The sequence below is a fragment of the Dicentrarchus labrax genome, unplaced genomic scaffold (genome assembly GCF_905237075.1).
Source record: "Dicentrarchus labrax unplaced genomic scaffold, dlabrax2021, whole genome shotgun sequence".
Lineage (NCBI taxonomy): Eukaryota > Metazoa > Chordata > Actinopteri > Moronidae > Dicentrarchus > Dicentrarchus labrax.
Window position 1 is genome coordinate 18,571,309 of NW_026136719.1, and position 18,851 is coordinate 18,590,159.

At 41.1% G+C, this 18,851-nt stretch overlaps 3 protein-coding genes across 4 annotated transcripts; 1 reads left to right on the forward strand and 2 right to left on the reverse strand.

The window, feature by feature from the left end:
* Nucleotides 1-282: 282 nt before the first annotated feature.
* Nucleotides 283-3,425, reverse strand: LOC127351103 (uncharacterized). Its single transcript, XM_051378288.1, has 3 exons — nucleotides 2,896-3,425; nucleotides 1,986-2,426; nucleotides 283-1,528 (listed from the first exon to the last, which is right to left on the reverse strand). The coding sequence occupies exons 1-3, from the start codon at nucleotides 3,146-3,148 to the stop codon at nucleotides 1,191-1,193; spliced, it is 1,032 nt and encodes a 343-aa protein (XP_051234248.1). The 5' UTR covers nucleotides 3,149-3,425; the 3' UTR covers nucleotides 283-1,190.
* An 840-nt stretch (nucleotides 3,426-4,265) lies between these two features.
* Nucleotides 4,266-12,159, reverse strand: gfod2 (glucose-fructose oxidoreductase domain containing 2). 2 transcript variants are annotated; one of them, XM_051378286.1, is made up of 3 exons: nucleotides 11,067-12,159; nucleotides 9,233-9,611; nucleotides 4,266-7,919 (listed from the first exon to the last, which is right to left on the reverse strand). In XM_051378286.1, exons 2-3 carry the CDS (start codon nucleotides 9,483-9,485, stop codon nucleotides 7,018-7,020), a joined length of 1,155 nt encoding a protein of 384 aa, XP_051234246.1. In that variant the 5' UTR covers nucleotides 9,486-9,611; nucleotides 11,067-12,159; the 3' UTR covers nucleotides 4,266-7,017. The 2 variants fall into 2 exon arrangements, with proteins under 2 accessions (XP_051234246.1, XP_051234245.1); XM_051378285.1 differs by having other exon boundaries at nucleotides 11,063-12,159.
* Nucleotides 12,160-15,192: 3,033 nt separating this feature from the next.
* Nucleotides 15,193-18,402, forward strand: thap11 (THAP domain containing 11). The gene has a single exon (XM_051378289.1). It carries the CDS (start codon nucleotides 15,548-15,550, stop codon nucleotides 16,376-16,378), a length of 831 nt encoding a protein of 276 aa, XP_051234249.1. The 5' UTR covers nucleotides 15,193-15,547; the 3' UTR covers nucleotides 16,379-18,402.
* Nucleotides 18,403-18,851: the final 449 nt, after the last annotated feature.

Here is an 18,851-nt window from a genome sequence, read left to right on the forward strand (position 1 = left end):
CCCTCTAATCCTGGGATGGAAACAGAAGTCTTTCATAGGCACTAGATAGGAGTGAACTTATTTTAAAGAGTAAATTCAACCAAACCACAAAACGCTACAAAAACCTTACTGCTAGTGGTGATCCAGTAAATCAACCAGTGATTTGTATTCTCTGGCACAATATCCCAATTAATGATCATATATCTGACCTCACCATCACATCGGAAGCTTTTACCAATTTAAGAAAAGTCCAACAACTACCTTGCTATAAATTATGAACTCCCTGATTAGGGTCTTGAAACGTTAGTGATTTATTCATTTAATAAAGAAGAGTATGTCAAGGTATCTTACACATAAATGTTTTAATGTATTACCTGCTATGTTAAGTGAGGTTATACAAATTCTCTCTTATAGTGAATTTTCAAGTCTCTACATGTATTCTTATTCTTTCTTTATTGCAACCTGCAAGCCCTTATTTTTTGTGTCATTGTAAATAAGAGTTCTCCCTCAATCAGTTTCTGCAGATTTAAATAAAATGACCATGAAAAAGAGACTCAATTCAAGTCTCAGGGTAAATTAAATTTCATAACAGAATCACACCACTTGGTAGTGACAACATGATGTATTGTGGTAGAAAAAAACAAAAGGACAAACATTTAAATTTCAAATTAGTTCGGCTGATCATTTCAAGCCCTTGTAGTAATTAAAATAGAATAGAAAAAAATCTACGTTCACGTCTAACATGTTGTAGCTACAAGGTAGATGCTCTGGTGTTTATCCATCTCTATTCGAACATTTGAATAAGACAAACATATGACAGTTATTTATGCAGCTAATCCTCTTCTTCAGGACGTGAAGAACAAGAAGCAACACACACACATACACACACACACACACACAATCTCTGCCTACTATATATACATATCAAAATAGCTTTTTGTAGCTATGAGTGGAAGCAGGGTGGAGACGGAGAGGTTTGTCCGGCATCACATTTCTATTCATTTAACTCCAGAGTGATGTCGGGTATCACACCATGACCAGAATGGGCAGAAGAAATGTTAAAATGCCATAAAGCAGAGCAACACGGCTATATCAGGAACAAAATCAAATATCCACTGATTTTTTGCAAAATATATTTTACTAAAAGGGAGTTTACACTTTTAAATCCTCATGTCTTAGAATTAGTCCCAAAGCATTTAAAGCAACATGAATCAGGAGGCTTCCTCTCTGGAAATCAAGAGTTCTTCTCTTTCCTGCTGAAGCTCTTCCCATTTCTTCTGCAGCTCTTCCTTTTCCATCTCCAGCTCTTCTTTCTGTCTACTCAAGTCTTTGGCTTCCTCCAGCTGTGCTTTCCTCAATGACTCAATCTGCTCCCTCTCTGCAGCCGCCTCCCTGGCATTCACTGCACGCAGCTTCTCAAGCAGCTCCCTCTGATACTCCAGAGCCCGAGCCTCCTCCCTCTGTGCTCTCCTCAGAGCTTCTATCAGCTCCAGCTCCCTCCTAAACACACCCTTTTCTCCATCAGACGCTCTTGAAACTTTCAGCACACCTTTAAGAACGAGGGAGGAAAAGACCACATATTTAGTCTCATACAGTGACACCAAAGTGCTTTCTTTAAATTAGAGAGAAGATCAAGTGACAGCAGAAGTACTTGGTAGGTTGAGTACCTAAGTACTTAAATAATGTTTTATTTACAGGCAGAATTATATAACCTTATTTTAACTGTATGATGAAACTCCAGCCATGGTGATGCAAACATTGCTGATATTCTAAAACCAATGTTTATTTGATAAAACCAGGGCTGGGTATCTAACGCCAATACTTTTTGATACTAACAGAAATTAGTATTGAAAACTGTAAGTACTTAAAGCTGGCATCAATCCTCTGGTCAGATTCATAATCATGCCTACTTCTTTTGATAATTGATTTAAATCAAAATTCTGCATATTTGTTTTACTTCAGCAAGATTACAAACAGTAACAACAAGTGGTCCACAGAAACATTACCTGGAAAAGGTATCTCCTCTGTCACCTCAACAGTCTCTGGTGGTGTCGATGTGTCACCATTAACATTTGAGCCCTGTGATGAGCGGGATCGTGGTGGGTTCTTTCCATTGGCCACCAGCTGAGAGAACACCCCTGGGTGTCTCTTTGACATGTGCCGATGTAGGTTACTGGTGCTGCCGCCTTCAAAGCACTTTATCTTCTTCATGCAAATGCGGCAACGAACAGCAGCCAAACTGTCCAGGCGCTCATAGTGCCTCCAAATCAAGCTCCGTCTGTTCTGTCTGGATCTCACAGGGCGGTCATCACTCTCCTCTTCATGCATTATTTTATCTGCTGGACCTTCTTGTGCAGCTTCCACAATGCCATTTATACTAGAAGTCACGTCATCTTCATACCCGGTGGTGAGGGTTTCAGACGTCTCATCCTCCAGCGCCACTTCCACTAAATAAGAGGAAGACAAAAGGTGTAATTATGGCAGTAAATAACTGATGAATTGGTCAGTGTTTAACTTATCAGAAAGATGTTAAATAATTCATTAATAAAACACAAATCACATGTTCTCAGAGCCTGATGTGACACTTTCAGATAGTTTGATGTTTTCAGACTATTCACCTGAGCAGTTTATGATGATGAATATGTTATTGATTGTTATAACCTAACCTATCCTGTGGTATCATGGTTGACTCTGGAGATAAAATGCAAAAAACACATAATTCGGTTATATCTGAAAGTAAAATGGCAGCCACGGGGCGTTTAAACGATGCTCATGTGTACCAGGTTCACTGTAACTAATATGTCTCAGTAGCAGCAGTAATGATGTCTGGGTTGGTTAATTACTCTGTTTTATTACTATGACAAGTCAAATAAATATCTGCAGTGAAAACAGGTGCATATGATTTAGTATCCATACCGGAGCAGAACTGTTCACTGTCCGCCTCCATGTCTTGGGCACCGTTATCGATGGAGGAAGTTTCAGGTAAACGACCCTTGATTTTTTTGACGAACTCGGCGGGGTGTTTGACACGAAGATGTCTCAGCATGTTCGTGGTGGTGCCCTTGTTACCCTGACCATGTCTGACCAGACCCCGGCAGAGCAGACACTGCACCGACTCTGCGTCCACGGTGTTAAAAAAGCCCCAGGCTACGCTTCTTTTACGGACCATGTTGTTTTTATCGGTCGGAGCCACAGTAGTTTTATTATTAGCTTTATCACGGGATACTCATACTCTGCCTGCTAGCTACCACTGACATACTCTACCCTTAACTTACAATACTCGCTATTGTTTTTTTATTTTATTTATTTTTTAATATTTCTTTCTTATTTTTTAAACTATTGGGTTTTTAGTTTGGCTGGTAGCAATTAGCATCATTAGCGTTAGATGTTAGCATATACAGTCAATGGATGTTAGCTGTGTTTACGTTGTTGTTCTTCTTCTTCTCTGGTTTAATAAAGGACCGAAGACCAGCGGGTATAGGGGCACACCGCCACCTACCGGCGTGTGTAACATCAGGACTGGGTTGTATTCTCGGTTTTCTCTTTAGTAAATGGTGTAAACTCGACACTAGATACCTTTAGTAATTAGTAGTTAGTTTGTAACTAAACCAGCTACTTAAACCGGTTGCACCACGACCACTTTGGGACATAATTTAGCCAGTTTTGGACATAAAGTCATAACTAAGACAAGCGGCCAATCAACGATCGAGATACTGTTCTATCGCCATGGCAACAGTGCGCATTAGTTTCATGGCTGGCACGTCGTAGTAAATTAACTTAGATCGATACTAGGATATAACGTTAATCAATTAGGTCTCTACTTGATTGTGTCGCAAAATGGCTACAATTAATTAAAAAAATAATGCTGTGTGGCAGAACAGCTGCTGTTTTACCATCAGTGAGTGTAATTGTGTGACATTCTGATTTACACTACCTTAGGGTAGGCTGGGACATGTGTGACTGTTGTCACTTAAGAGGTTGTAACTTATCTGCAACCAGTTTTATTTATTATAAGCAGTATATGCATAAATTACAATTACTTAAGGTTACACAATAGTAGAGGAAAAATAAAATTATATAGATAGATACTATATAAATTAACAAAATCAATCTAATCCTGTGAGTGAGCGGTGCAGCATTACCTAACCTTTCAGGTGTTTATATTCTTTAACCCATATCATATCAGGGGCAGACTAACAGCTGTTTAACTTCCTTCAACCATAACTTATAACACAATCACCTTTGAGTGGTGATCTATAAACTGAAGTCCAACCAAAGACACTGAATTAATACAACTGTATTTATTAAAGGAATTGTCTGTCAGGCAGATTAACAGAACAGCTTCCCAACATAAATGCAACACATTGTGCTCAAAAAGCCATATTGTCAATTAAAACAACACTTTAAATATTACAGCTTTAAACAGAAATTCACAGACAGGCTGAAAAAACACAAACACTGAACAGAAAAAAAAAACAATGGAAAACTTTCTCCACACCAAGACATAAATAAATACAAAAAGTCTTACTTATACAGACAAATGTTAAATTCTTTTTGCAGTGAGTTGGCTGGTACAAATATCACACTGCATATTAAATATGTGGCATTTTATCAGTTATCAGTGCAAAAAAAACCATCTGTTAACAAGAAGGTGAAAACTCAGTTGGAATGTATTTTAATAGTAGCGGGTTATGGAGCTTCCTGCAAGCAAATGTGATGAGTTTTATAAAGACACTTAATGTAAACTTGATGTATTGTTTTTGTAAAGCACTGTTGGGATAGCGTGAGGTAAGCATGTAATGTGTATGTATCCTTATCTGCAGATCCTGCGTGGGTCTAAGAAGGGAACAGACCAAATCAAACCAGTAAACTGCTTCGGTCTTAAACGCCTCCTGTCTTTGCATTAGGAGCATTATTTAAGATATTAAGCAGTAATGAGATGCAGTGAGTGACTACAACAACCGTAAACTGTTTAACACTTCTTTCTCTTGGTCTGAGCTTTTTAGAGGCACACATTTATACTATCACACAATCCAGTGGTTCTACTCAATGAAAAGATCAGTAAAGTTTCAGGATGATGGTGGCCCTCTACTAATTTTAAATGCATAGATTGCATGAAAAAAAATCTTATAAAAAACATAAAATTACTTCAATGGTTAGCACATGTAAACAAACCTTTTACACACATTTTAAACTCATTTAGTTGTCAAATACCCTCAGGCTTTGTATCTAAAACTTTATTAGTTTAACAATAAAAGGTCACTAATCTGTAATTTCTAGGACACAAGCCTGTTCCTGCTAATGTAAGACTTAATGTGATACTCCACCTAAAATCAACCCTTTCAGCATCTCCCTGTGCTTCACAGGTGGCTGTTAAAAATGGGTAATTTCCTTCTTCACAGTCAGTTACAAAAGGTTATATTCATTACTATTGGTGACACGTTTTCACAGAGGTAAACAGGTACCAAACATCCTTCTGAAGTCTAATCCATTACACCTCTGTCCTATATGTCCATAAGCCAATGTTTACCCAATATATTACTATTCACTCTCTTTGAAGCTTATTGAAGTTGTGTATTTATTTGGTAGTAGTATATTTGATGATGATGAACATACAATTTTCCCCACTTTAAAATGTGTCACCACTGAAATTCATACATGAATTCTAGCTCACCACAGTGGCTGTCTGTGAAGAAGGAAGCTTCCCTTTTCTAGCCTACAGTGTAAAAGTGATACTCAAACAAAAGAGTGAAGATAAGCAGAAGTATCACCTTGACATTTGGGGACTTTGAGGGGCGTTGTTACAAATTAGACTTTATTACTCTATTTTCTACATAGCTTATTTTACTCAATCCCTGGTATCTTATGTTTGTCATAGCATGCCGTAACATAAAAACCTACAAGCCCCTCTTGCAATTTCTTCCACTTTTTAAATGTATGCTTATTATTACACATTCGAACACTTAAAGACTAAAACTAAACTCTGCACAGCTCCATTATTTTCAATCTGAAACAGAGATCGGGCTCCAATGAACCATCGTTTCTGTCAGTCACCACACTGAAAGTCAAAGTATTTTGTTAGTCAAATCATCCTCATGCTTTGTCTGAGGCAAACACTTTCTTTCAGATTAAGGTGCTATTGGGGTTGGGTATAAATTAACATCAACATCTTAATGTTATGAACAACAGAGATTACATTTTTTCTCAGTTAGACTGTACACTTACAGTGATAAGTGATCATTTACGATACAGTAAAAAAACAAAAAAACAACTTGTGATTCTCAACAATTCAAGACCCAAAACTAGAAGAAAGTATTATGCTTATGCACTTTGTTTTGATAGTGCTGATACCTTGTCAACAATTTATTGATCTATCACCTTTTCTGGCCTGAATCTTCAAAAAAAACAAAAACATTAAAAGAAGAAATATTTGAAAATGCTCTGGCATACCTCAAGAAGAGCTGTGCTCTTGTTCAATCACAAAGATGATTGATCTAGCTCTGATTATCAGTAAAATACAACAACCTGTATTTGTCTTAAAATACAGAAAATGTATCCAGATAAGCTTCTACAGGTGAGAATAAAGGCAATGGTCAGACATCCATTGAAAACAAGTTTTTTGACTTTGCCAATATTTGACGTGGGTGTGGTGACGTATATCAACCTTATTTGCAAACTTGCAGTGTTGACTTCAAGCTTCAGTGAGAATAAGTACTGTGTCTTCTTTTTGGCATGGTATAGGTAATAAACGTGTCAATGGGACAAAGGTAGATTTTGACCAACTTAAACTTAATATAGAGCTACTATAATGTTTTCTGTTGAGAATCAGAATAATGGAGCTGTGGTTAACAAGTTCAGTGTACAAACATCCACAACACAGTAATGTTTCCTTAACCAAAATATTCTCCTCAAAATGTGAAAAAGCAAAAAGTAGTCATAGTGATGTAAACTGCCTCCGCAGCAGATTTAAAAGGAAACACATTCAGAGCCCAGTTTCGTCAGACACATGTAGTAGTTGCACTGGGTGTATAAATATATTTAGTTCTTATTTCTCTGCAGGGCCTCACACAGGTTGTGGTTCGGATCAGGCTCTTGACTCATGATCTCAACACACTCCCATTCTCCACTACAGCTGGACCGTTTCACTGCCTCGACCACTGTCTGCACATACAGACCATCCTCAAATGTTGGTGCCATGGCAACCGGTCCTCGTGCCCACGACCTGCGCTCCTCGTGAGCCTGAAAAGACTGTCTCAGTGCCTTCACCATGGAGCTCAGCCCCTGCAGGTGAGGCAGGGGCATTTCTTTCACCTCTGGTCCCACCCACCCACTGTCGCCTAGCAACAGCTCCTCACCTTTACTCCCATTGCGCTGACCATACAGTTCTGTCCCTCTGGCAACTAGTCTCCCAGTGGATCCAACTATCATTACCTCATGCACAAATGACCCTGGCATGTTGAAATTCAGGGTCACAGTGCAGCACACGCCACCAGAGCTCGACCCAGTTCCCCCCATCAACATTTGGAAGAAACAAAAGTCGTCACTGGTGACACGGCGGATGCCTCGGATCAAGCCATTTTGTTGTACAAAGGTCCGCAGCAAGCCATGAACACGATGGGCTCGTGCACCGGTTAGGTAACTTAAAAGGTCAATGATGGCAGAGCCAACAGTGTGCAGACCGCCTCCTCCCATCAGCTCCTCACATGTCCAGCCGTACGACTGATCCAGGAGGCTGGGGCCATAAACTCGAACATCGCACACCTGCATTTCGCCAACATATCCCTCCACCAGCAGCTGCCGCATTGCAACAAAAGCTGGCAGGAAGCGCAGGGTGTTACCCATAATGCTGAGCAGCTGGGGGTAGTATCTGGCTGCAGTCACCATCTTAAATGAATCCACAGCTGTTGCAGCTTTCTCACACACAACATTCTTACCTATACCTGCAGAGACAGAGAGAGAGAGAGGGAGGGAAAGATGGGGGTTATTTTATTTAGATAAAACTGATCAATAATTTTGAGGTGAACAATGAAAACTGGAATTTTAAATTTTAAAGATACAATCTCTTCTATGATGTTTGCCTGTCTTGTATTGCAACAACAAAAAAAGGTTCAACAATTGATTTCCTTTGAATTAATCATTTATGTTGCTGGTGAAGGTGGTGAGCATCGTGTTCACTCACTATGGTTCTTAATTTGCATTTAATTATGAAACAAGGTTTTACACAGTTTATATTTTGCATACTATTTCCATTTGTATCAATGAGGGTAGACAACATTTTAGAAACAGCTCTCAGAATAGAGCAATAGAAATCAGCAGCCTAATCTATTAAATGCCTCTAAAACGCATGAAAAAATTTATTTTATATATTTGTTGTATTCCAGGATGTGTAGGAAACCTGGACTGTATTTGCTTTAGCTAGTGTGTGTATTAAATATGACATGAAGGTGTAGGGTGGTCTCTCAGTGCTCAGGCCCACCGTGGAGTTGATTGCCTTAGATGGCATTACTGCCCAGCTCCGAGAGTTTGGTATGAATAAACAAAAAGTGAACTTTCTCCACATGTGATAACGCAGAGAGTGTACATAGTTTTTATATATGGAGATGGACGGCCTTCAATACCCCTTGGAAGTAGCCCAGTGGATAAGTCCTTTGGTGGGGACACACTCAGGAAGTTACAACTAAAACAGGAAGCTGAGGTCAACACTCAGGAATTCCATCAGATACAGTAAGTTAACTTAATAGATCTGCTCTCCTCTGATAACGGCAATCTGTTAATTGTGTTTGCTTCGGTGTGTTTCTAACAGATGTGAGATGTGGGGAATTTCAAGATTTTTGTTTTGGGTTTTCCCCTCTCAAATTAGTACGTTCCTTGTGGCCATGGCTATGATCACCGTTAATCACATATCAAGCATAAACCCTGAGAAATATGTTACCAAAGAATGCAGCCATTTTCAGTATATGCATCATTTGGGGAGTACTGTCATTACAGGCCCAAACATTTCAAATATGTTCCAGAGCCGATCCGCCACTCCCAACTGGGTCAGTCCACATTAGCAATTTGTGACTCAGATGCAAATAAAGTGAAAACTGGACTGCGAGACCTGAACCTGGTGTTTAGGAAGAAAACTGATCTTATTTGAGAGTTATCATTCAAATAAATTTGTTATGTAAAATAAAAGAATATATTTTTACAGTAATGCTGTATGTTTTATGGCTTGGGATGAAGTGACTGCATGTATGTAGGCTCTGCTTACCCAGTGCTTTGACAGCAATCTGCCTCGTCATTGAGGGTGGAATATAGATGCAGACGAGGTCAACATCTTGGTGCAGCAGGACGTCATCAGATCGGCTGGTGTGAAATGGGATGCCAAGCTCCTTTGCCAAGCAGCACGCTTCCTCTTCACTTCGCCCCCAGAGTGCATGGACCTCAAAGCCTTCAGCTTTCAACAATGGGACCAGCACTCGGGCTGTGCTCCCCGTGCCAAAAACACCGACTCCTGGCAACATGGCAGTGCCACTCACTGCGACCTTACGTATTAACCATGGCCAGCCTCACAAACATCCCAACAGCCTACGATTCACTTGTCTGTCACGGTCTTTACAGCTCTGGAAATACAGAAGAGCTTATTGTACCTGTAAAAATAAAAGAAGAGTAATGAAGCCAGGTGGCATGGACAAAATGTTAGGCTATTTCCATGAAATACTTAAACGTAACGTGTGCAATAATGACCATGCATTGTTCATTCAGCAAAAGCAGTTAAACAAGTTCAGAAAATCACTTTACTGTAATCAGGATTTAAGACCAGACATTAAGGCATTTAATTTACCAAAATGTTACAATAACCAAAACCAGAGACACCAACTTGTCTCATAGCACAATATCTACATTATCCATTTATCTCCCAGCTCTACTGACTGTACCAACAAACAGGACTAACATGTCCAGTGGAGGTCTAGACTAGTTTTTCTTATCAGCAGTCTGTGACAGCTACTTGCATTGTGTCCTGCTACATAGTTAACATGCCATTCCTCAGATGTTCCACACCCACCAAAAGTCAACGTCATCTCTACCTCTGAAGCAAGTGTAATTCATGTCTGTGTGTTGTTCGACCGTATCCAGGTTAAACAATCAGTTTGTGGCATTTATGTACAAAAACCTGCCCACAAAACAGCTGAATTTATCAACAATTTATCTAATCACAATAGATAGCATTCATCCTTGACTTGGTTAGTAAGTTAAATATGAAATGGTGTGTGGCTCAACTCCCCTGAGGCCCTTCCCACACTACATTTACCTAATCTAACTATCAGGACCTGCAACTGTTGTGTGGATTTAAGTCATCCATGTAATTCTTAGACCACAGTTTGCTTGTGTGTTGGGAGCACCGGCCCACAGTATTATTTATTTTAGAGAATGAGGGTGGGATGAGCTCTAATGAGGTTATGAATAATGTGTATGTATCTGACGTTCACATTAGCGTTGTAGTGGCTGACACTGTAGAGCCACAGCCTGTGCACCTGCATTACCTATGTAACCTAAAAATACTCTCTTTTTCCACCCTGCTTCCCTTCAGGGCTCAGACACCGTGAGCCAAACAAACATACATGTACTCACAGCAGTTGAATATCTCTCTCTCTCTCACACACACACACACACACACACACACACACACACACACACACACACACACAGTGTAAAGCAACCTAGCCGTGCTGTGTTGCTGTCGGATGGTCAGATAACAAAGCCATGCCACACCAAAGTGTCGCTGTCGCGATCAATGGTGGTTGAACATTAGCCATCATTGTTACGAAACCATAAAGTAACGTTAGCGGGAAGTGGCCACTGCTTCAACTAATATATGCTGGTTAGCTTAAGGTTCACACTGCAAACTAAGCTAACTAATAGTGATATTGTTAGCTAGCACGTTCAGCTAGCCGGGCCAGACAGCCGCAAAGCGAACTCATCAATCCCCCATTAACGTAACGTTAGGTACTTAACAGTAGTTTATAGTTAGAGTTAACTAATCTAACGAGCTTTTAAACGTGACATAAAACAACCCGTAAGGAAATGTAACTTTACGTACCTACTGAATCTACCAGGACAACATCGACAGCGGTTGTAGGTGCTCCGCCGGGCGCTGCCCAGTTGCTAATGGTAACTTCAGTAGCAACGGAGGGAGTGAGCGGAGCGCCGGAGATACTACAGGCTGGAGAGTGGTCGCCAACGGAGGACTGAGATACTACAGGCTGGAGAGTGGTCACCAACGGAGGACTGAGACACTACAGGCTGGAGAGTGGTCACCAACGGAGGACTGAGACACTACAGGCTGGAGAGTGGTCACCAACGGAGGACTGAGATACTACAGGCTGGAGAGTGGTCGCCAACGGAGGACTGAGATACTACAGGCTGGAGAGTGGTCGCCAACGGAGGACTGAGATACTACAGGCTGGAGAGTGGTCGCCAACGGAGGACTGAGATACTACAGGCTGGAGAGTGGTCGCCAACGGAGGACTGAGATACTACAGGCTGGAGAGTGGTCGCCAACGGAGGACTGAGATACTACAGGCTGGAGAGTGGTCGCCAACGGAGGACTGAGATACTACAGGCTGGAGAGTGGTCGCCAACGGAGGACTGAGATACTACAGGCTGGAGAGTGGTCGCCAACGGAGGACTGAGATACTACAGGCTGGAGAGTGGTCGCCAACGGAGGACTGAGACACTACAGGCTGGAGAGTGGTCACCAACGGAGGACTGAGACACTACAGGCTGGAGAGTGGTCACCAACGGAGGACTGAGACACTACAGGCTGGAGAGTGGTCACCAACGGAGGACTGAGACACTACAGGCTGGAGAGTGGTCACCAACGGAGGACTGAGACACTACAGGCTGGAGAGTGGTCACCAACGGAGGATCCAATAAGGGATACTTTGGTCCTCTAGATGTTCTTCGGCTCCACGCAACGTAGACTTATAACACACGTGAAGTAAATTATTCTGCAGATAAAATAAGGTGACATGATATGACTTGTGTACGTTAACTAATATAGGTGTGCCCCTGGAGCAGGTGCGGTCTCTGGTCGGTCAGCGGGTTTCCCATGATTCAGTGCGCTATAGTGATGGGAATTCCGGCTCTTTTTAGAGAACCGGTTCCTTTGGCTCGGCTCACTAAAAAGAGTCGGCTCTTTCGGCTCCCAAGTGGCTCCTCAGATTTTTCGTTGCTTAAATTAATTTATTACCAAATTATGTGTAAAATGAATATCTAATGCAAATACATGCATTATATCAAAATGTTTTGTGTTTTTGTGTGAATGTGTATGAATGTTAGTTTCTGTTCGATGGACTTTGCCATCACTGTGTGAATGTTTGTGAAAGGGTGAATGTGGCATGTAGTGTAAAAGCGCTTTGAGTGGTCAGAAGACTAGAAAGGCGCTATACAAGTACAGGTCCATTTACCAATTCAATTCAATTTTATTTGTATAGTGCCAATTCATAACAGAAGTTATCTCATGACACTTTTCAAATAGAGCAGGTCTAGACCGAACTCCTTATAAGATTTACAGAGACCCAACAGTACCACCACGAGCAAATATATACTTAATATACTCAACATGGAACAGAGTGCTACAAAAATAAATTATAAAATACGAAAACAAAGACCCATGTCAATTAGACAAAAATCTGCTCGATATGAAATGTTTAACTTGCACAGTCTACACTCTGCCTGTGAACTGTCTATCACATTAAAATGTGTCCAAACTTTACTACATTTTCTGTCACTCATTTTCCTCACCTTCCAGTGTGTAGTCTCTGTTTATGTAGCGCCTAGTTCTCTCTCTCTCTCACAGGTCTCCCTCCCACCTGTTTGTGTGCTCACTGTGCCTGTGTGTCTGTAACCCCTCCCTCCCCCCTCCTGCTCAGTGTAGATACACAGACGCCACCACACATCTTGACCAATCACGCAGCTTTAACAGAAAAAACAGGGAAAAAAACGGGAAAAAAATCTGGATCGCTCTCGTCGTTCACTTCAAAGAGCCGGCTCTTTGAGCTGGATCGTTCGCGACCGACCCATCACTAGTGCGCTAGCCTGTACACTGCACAGATCTACTTCGAAAAATGTAAACAGTTTTTTTTAGTTTAGGGTATTTCTAGAAGTTATTTTTTTATAATATTGGCAACAACTGCTGAGGTTAAACAGGCTTATCAGTCTGGTTTATATTTAGGATTAGCCGACAGTAATGCCCCTTATATAAAGTACCTGTTTTCCGAAGACTATTTGAAAATATATATATATATTAGTTATATAAAGCAGGAAGAGGGTAAGGATTGTGTGTGTCTGATGCATGTGGAGATGTCAAAGGGATAAAGCTTTCAGGAAGGCTTCAAGCTCCACATCTGCAGATAAGCTAGAGAAAGTGAACTTGTTCTTCAGAGGATCTATTGAATGATGATTGTGTATCACTTAAAACATCAACAATTATATATCTAGTTAAATGTATAGTGTATCTGAAATCTACTTTAGTAAAATGCATTTATTATGTGCATCATATGGAAAAAACACTCAAATGTTAATGAGGTTTGCTCTTATTTTTTTATTGTGTTGACATTGTTGTCAATTTTGCTTGACAATATTGATTTTAATAAAAGTCTTTTGAATTGTCTTCTGATCAGAAATATAAAAAAGAGACCGAGTTCATTCAGTCAGAGTAAAGTAATAACTCTGCTATAGAGCTGTTATGTTTTCTACAGATCTAAACATGCCAATTAAATGGTAATTGTCTTATATCTTACAGTCCAAAGCCTAACAAATATAATTGCATGGTTTTGAAATTCAACACAGTAATAAAAGAGCTGGGTAATGTTATTTTTTCATATATATTTTTTTTATTTGTACAGTTATCAATTTCTAAGATTATTGAAGTAATTTATATCTGTTATGTTTGAAATAAGGGAACAAACAACTCAGAGGTAACTACATTGTAAGTACGATATTCATTAGAAAACTACATTTTTCAGAAACTTAAAAAACCTAAATTGTAAGGTGTAATAATCACAAAAACTGGAAAATCATTGCAAAAATGATTGACTTGTGTGCAGGACACACTATCAGGAGGAATCAGGGTCTTTAATGGAAGTCAGACTGAACAGCACCAACTTTTTTGCTCTCCATTGCCTGGCCTCATTATACTTTAACGAACATTGTTTCCCTACAAAGGCCAACCAGCCACAAACCTACAGTGCTCAGTTGCATATTTTACCCAAATGTGTCTGACAGGTGGCGTAATGGTTGAATGAGGATGTTAGGAAAGATGACAAGAGTGAGGAACCAACAAACCAGTACATCCTCCATGGGGAGATTTGGGGCTGTTACCTCCCTGTGGTTTCCACAGACTCAGATACATGGCTGTGCAATGTAATGTTTTAGATCTGACAAAACAGGAAGGAAACCAGTTCAAATTACTGGTCTGGATTCAAATTAAACAAAAGTTCTGTCACCTGGAATATGGACACATACTATTTCATCCTCCATGAATAATTGATACCTGCTGCTTTGCTTTGCTACCAGTACCTGTATGCTGGAGGAGAAGGTTTAATCAGTCTTTAATTGAATCTATGTATACAGTATCCGAGATTAAAAATACACTGTTCTGTATCAAAAGTAATAGATTCCTTGTGGAGGCTAATAGTGTAAATATTGGGCCCATGTCAGCAAAATTGGTAATACTCTTAATTTGAACAATAAATCATTAAATCTTTAATTGCACTTTTGAGGGTGGACATTGAATATTTCTAACTTGGGTTTAGATGTGTTCAGTATCTTTATTAAGACATTATGGATTTAAAGACCCTACACACACAGGACTTATTACTTCATAGAGTTTGTCAGGTAAATCACTAGCTATACCTAAATTGCATCTGAAGCTTTAATCGGCTGGGGTAATTGGAAACCCCTGTGTGAGTGTGTGTAGAGCCTAAAATAAACCAGTTTTATTAATAATATCAGAATGAATGTAAACAGATAAATATAAAACATTTCCTTTAGAAACAGGTGATTCATTTGTATCTATTAGATGCCCCCCACTGTTTTCTGTTATGCCTGTATTATAAACATTTGATCATGTAAACAGCACAGTGGACTACGGAGGCGGTCGACGGTGCAGTACCACACTCTGACCAGCGGGGGGCGCTAGTCTAGTAACGGACTCGTACAGGAAGCGCAAGGAATTCTGGGACTTTTAGTTCACAGCGGAGGACGTCTCGCTTGATAACACTGCGAAGAACAAAACAAGACATTTACCACCAGAAAATAAAATATCAGTGTCGGATTGAGCACAAGCAGGAGCTCCGTGTGCGTTGAGTCCGGATACCGTCGGTGGTTTTCGGTCGTCGCACTGAAGAAGAGCGGCTCACTTTTGGTGAAAAATAAACAGGAAGTTGTTAGCGTTGTGGGACGTGTAGTTCCGCTTGCAGGCCACTGAGCTTTATAACAACGCATAGAATAAAGAAACAACAATAAAATAACCCGAACTTAATCCGAAGACCGTGCTTTTGGCCTCTGCGCGGGAGTAAACATGCCCGGGTTCACCTGCTGTGTCCCCGGCTGCTACAACAACTCGCACCGGGACCGGGACCTGCGCTTCTACACATTTCCCAAAGACACCACGCTGAGGGAGCTGTGGCTGAGGAACATCTCCCGGGCCGGGGTCAGCGGCTGCTTCAGCACCTTCCAGCCCACCACAGGACACAGAGTCTGCAGCGTGCATTTCGCCGGCGGGAGGAAGACCTACAGCATCCGAGTCCCGTCGCTGTTCCCGCTGCGGGGGGTGAACGAGCGCAGGAGTCGGCGGGGCAGAGGCAGGAAAGTGTCCGCGGCGGTTCCTGCCCCCGCCGCCGCAGCCACCTCCGGGATCGTGCTGGGAGTGTTGGGCAGCGCGGCCGAAGGAGCCGAGGGCAACGCCGGTGGAGAGGCGAGCGACGACAGCATCACCGTGGTCCAGATAGGCCAGAACGGGGAGTACCTGGGTACGGCGCGGCTGCCCGCTCAGTCGGAGGGGACTTGTTACACCGCGCCGATCGTCAGCGCAGACGAGCTGACCGCCGACGACTCCTCGGTCGAAACCGCGTCCACCGTGCACCAGCCGCCCGTGCAGTACGTCAGTGTGACCAGCAGCCCGCTGGACCACTCGTACTCGCTGACCACCGGCACCACGTCCGCGGAGCTGCTGCGGAAACTGAACGAGCAGCGGGACATCATCGCGCTGATGGAGGTGAAGATGAAGGAGATGAAGGCGACCATACGCCAGCTCCGTGTGGCCGAGGCCAAGCTGCAGGAGGAGGTGCGGGAGCGGGACCGGCTGCTGTACGGGAACTCGGTGGCTTTTAACGTCCGGAAGAAAGTCTGATGGGTGAACCGGAGAGAGACTCATAGTAGAGAGGACACCGCGGTGTTTGAAGACAGCAGATCCAGCCCTATTTTGTATAAAACTACGAGCGATGACAATTTATTTTCAACAAGTATAAACTGACTTTTCGTAGGCCAGATGTAAAAATAGTTGGCTGGCTAGTTTATGTAGCTTATATTAATAACCTCATTGCTAATTACCTAGAAACATGCACAGTCTGCTATTGGCCTGCAGCCCAAACCCCCCAAACAACAAGGCCAATAATACACATGTTATTATTCATTCAGAAACAGAGACTCATAGTTTGCACAGACTTGCAAGTTAGGCTGGCTTTACACACCTAAAACCAGACTGATGGGCAGACACATGAGGAAGATGCTCTTAACTGCCTCGTTGCATTGAACGTTTTTCTCTTTAAGATGTTTTTATTTCCTGCAGCTTAAATTAGGAGGTTTGTTGGAACAGAACAAGTTGTCCAATATACACTAAACACTATTCTTGGCACACTTATGGTGGTAGTCAATTAAATAAAACTCTGCCATGACTTTATCTGAGTTGCCTTTAAGGGTACCTTCAGTTTCCTTTTTATCTTTTGTTGCTGAAGACATTTTGTGCAACAAAAACAGACTTTTCTTTGTCAGAAATTCCTTAAAAACTTGAAGGGGGCACTCAAAAGGTGTGATCTTATTAAAGGATGTTTCTTGAAGTATGCATTAAGTTACATGTGTTTTATTAGGAAGTCACAAGAGAAATTGCAAAGGAAAAAAACATTTTACTTTATGCAACTGGAAGATGTCCGTCTGCCCCCGAGGTTGTTCTGTGAAACCGCACCTGCTTGTTGTTCTCAGTGCGATTCATGAATGAATTTTATGTGCCTATTTATGGTCAGATGATTTCAGACGTTCAGTGGCTGCATCTCTCTGTCCTGTTCAATACATTTCTGATTTCTGACAGCTATGCTCTGCGCTCATTTTGAAGTAAATTTAATTTTGAAATAGTGCTGATTCATGCTGAATGATTTCTCCGCTCATGAAACCTGATTTTGTCCAGTGTCACAGTAACAAAGTAGAAACAGACTGTTTATTTTTTAATTGTTTTTAACCGTCAAGTTGAGGGTTTTCAGCTCAACCCATCTGCGTCTGAATCATCTGTCAGGAGCTCTTGTTTGGACTTATTTTTTAGGAAAGAAGAGAGAAAAGTGACGAGCTCTATTGTCAAGTACCAGGAGTATTATTATTTTTTAGCTGTGTTGAGTTGTGAAAAAGTAATAAAATTTGTATTATATAAACCTTCACTCCTGAAGACTTGTCATGGCACTGAAACATGAACTCCGATATCCACACTGCGGCCCTGTTGCACACACCTCCAGGGTGACCTGGTGCTTAGGAGAGGGTCCCGATCAATATGTTGCCTTATTAAGATCATTGGTGTGATGTAAAGTGTGTAAATGTTACTAAACAAGCACTGATGTTCCTGTACATGTTTCAGTGAGGATTTATTACAATATCAGATTAACTAATGAATCGTTTAGGCCATACGATAATGAAAAGTGTCCATTACAAGATACCAGAGGATAAAAAAAAAAAGTGTCTTTGGATGAATTATTTTTAGTTAACAGTTAATAAATTAGAAAGCCAGGAGGTCATTTGTTATTTTTTACTTTATAAATCACATTTAAGACAGTTTCTTAAAGTGAATTTATTCTGTATTGATCATTTCAGCATTATAGTTTCAGTACAGTGTGGTATACATGATTGGTATTTACTTGCCCTTTTCACAGGCTGATAGCAGATCAGATTCACAGCAGAAACAACAAGTGGGTAAAATGTTTTTTTTTATTTAGGCACAACAGATGTTGCAGCATGATTTCCTCCTCTAGATGGCAGTGGGATAAAAGCTTGAAGAGAGGAGGTTTAGCTCCTGTCTATATGGCCTAATTTGCTTTATCTGCCTCTCTGTTGGTTGGCAGCTATGATGGTCATTTGCTTAATTGTTCCTTGTATTAAAAGCACTGAAATGTCGAACCTCTCGATGTGAATGTAAAGCTGTAATGCACTTACTCAACCCATCATCGTTTTAACTGTGTAACACCTTATTGTGATAATGTTGTTACATGAAACAGAGAAAGAGGGAGAGACGGATGAATGGATGGACAGAGAGTATTGGAGAGAGTGAGGATCCAGATCCTAATCTCATCTGGATTTATTTTTTTTTACTCCCAACAGTGTTGCATAATGCCTTAATCCAGAGCTGTCGATCAAACTTACACAACTCTATCTGCCTCTTTCTATGGCTGCTGCCGTTCACCGCGACTGTCTTTATATTCAGGCCAAACAATAGCTTCTCCTGTCAGATTGTCTCGTTCTGTGGGAGGAATATGTAACAGGTTAAGGTAAAACAATGTAACATGTGATCCTTAAATCCAGTATTTGACATCAGAACAGGTTCATAGATAAAGTAAAGAGAGCAAAAG

Coding starts and splice junctions, on each gene's coding strand:
- LOC127351103 (XM_051378288.1), bottom strand. CDS start 3,148: ATGGTCCGTAAAAGAAGCGTAGCCTGGGGCTTTTTTAACACCGTGGAC. Junction 2,427..2,895: donor CAGTGAACAGTTCTGCTCCG/GTATGGATACTA, acceptor CCTCTTATTTAG/TGGAAGTGGCGCTGGAGGAT. Junction 1,529..1,985: donor AGAGGAGATACCTTTTCCAG/GTAATGTTTCTG, acceptor TCGTTCTTAAAG/GTGTGCTGAAAGTTTCAAGA.
- gfod2 (XM_051378286.1), bottom strand. CDS start 9,485: ATGTTGCCAGGAGTCGGTGTTTTTGGCACGGGGAGCACAGCCCGAGTG. Junction 7,920..9,232: donor GATTGCTGTCAAAGCACTGG/GTAAGCAGAGCC, acceptor CTGTCTCTGCAG/GTATAGGTAAGAATGTTGTG.
- thap11 (XM_051378289.1), top strand. CDS start 15,548: ATGCCCGGGTTCACCTGCTGTGTCCCCGGCTGCTACAACAACTCGCAC.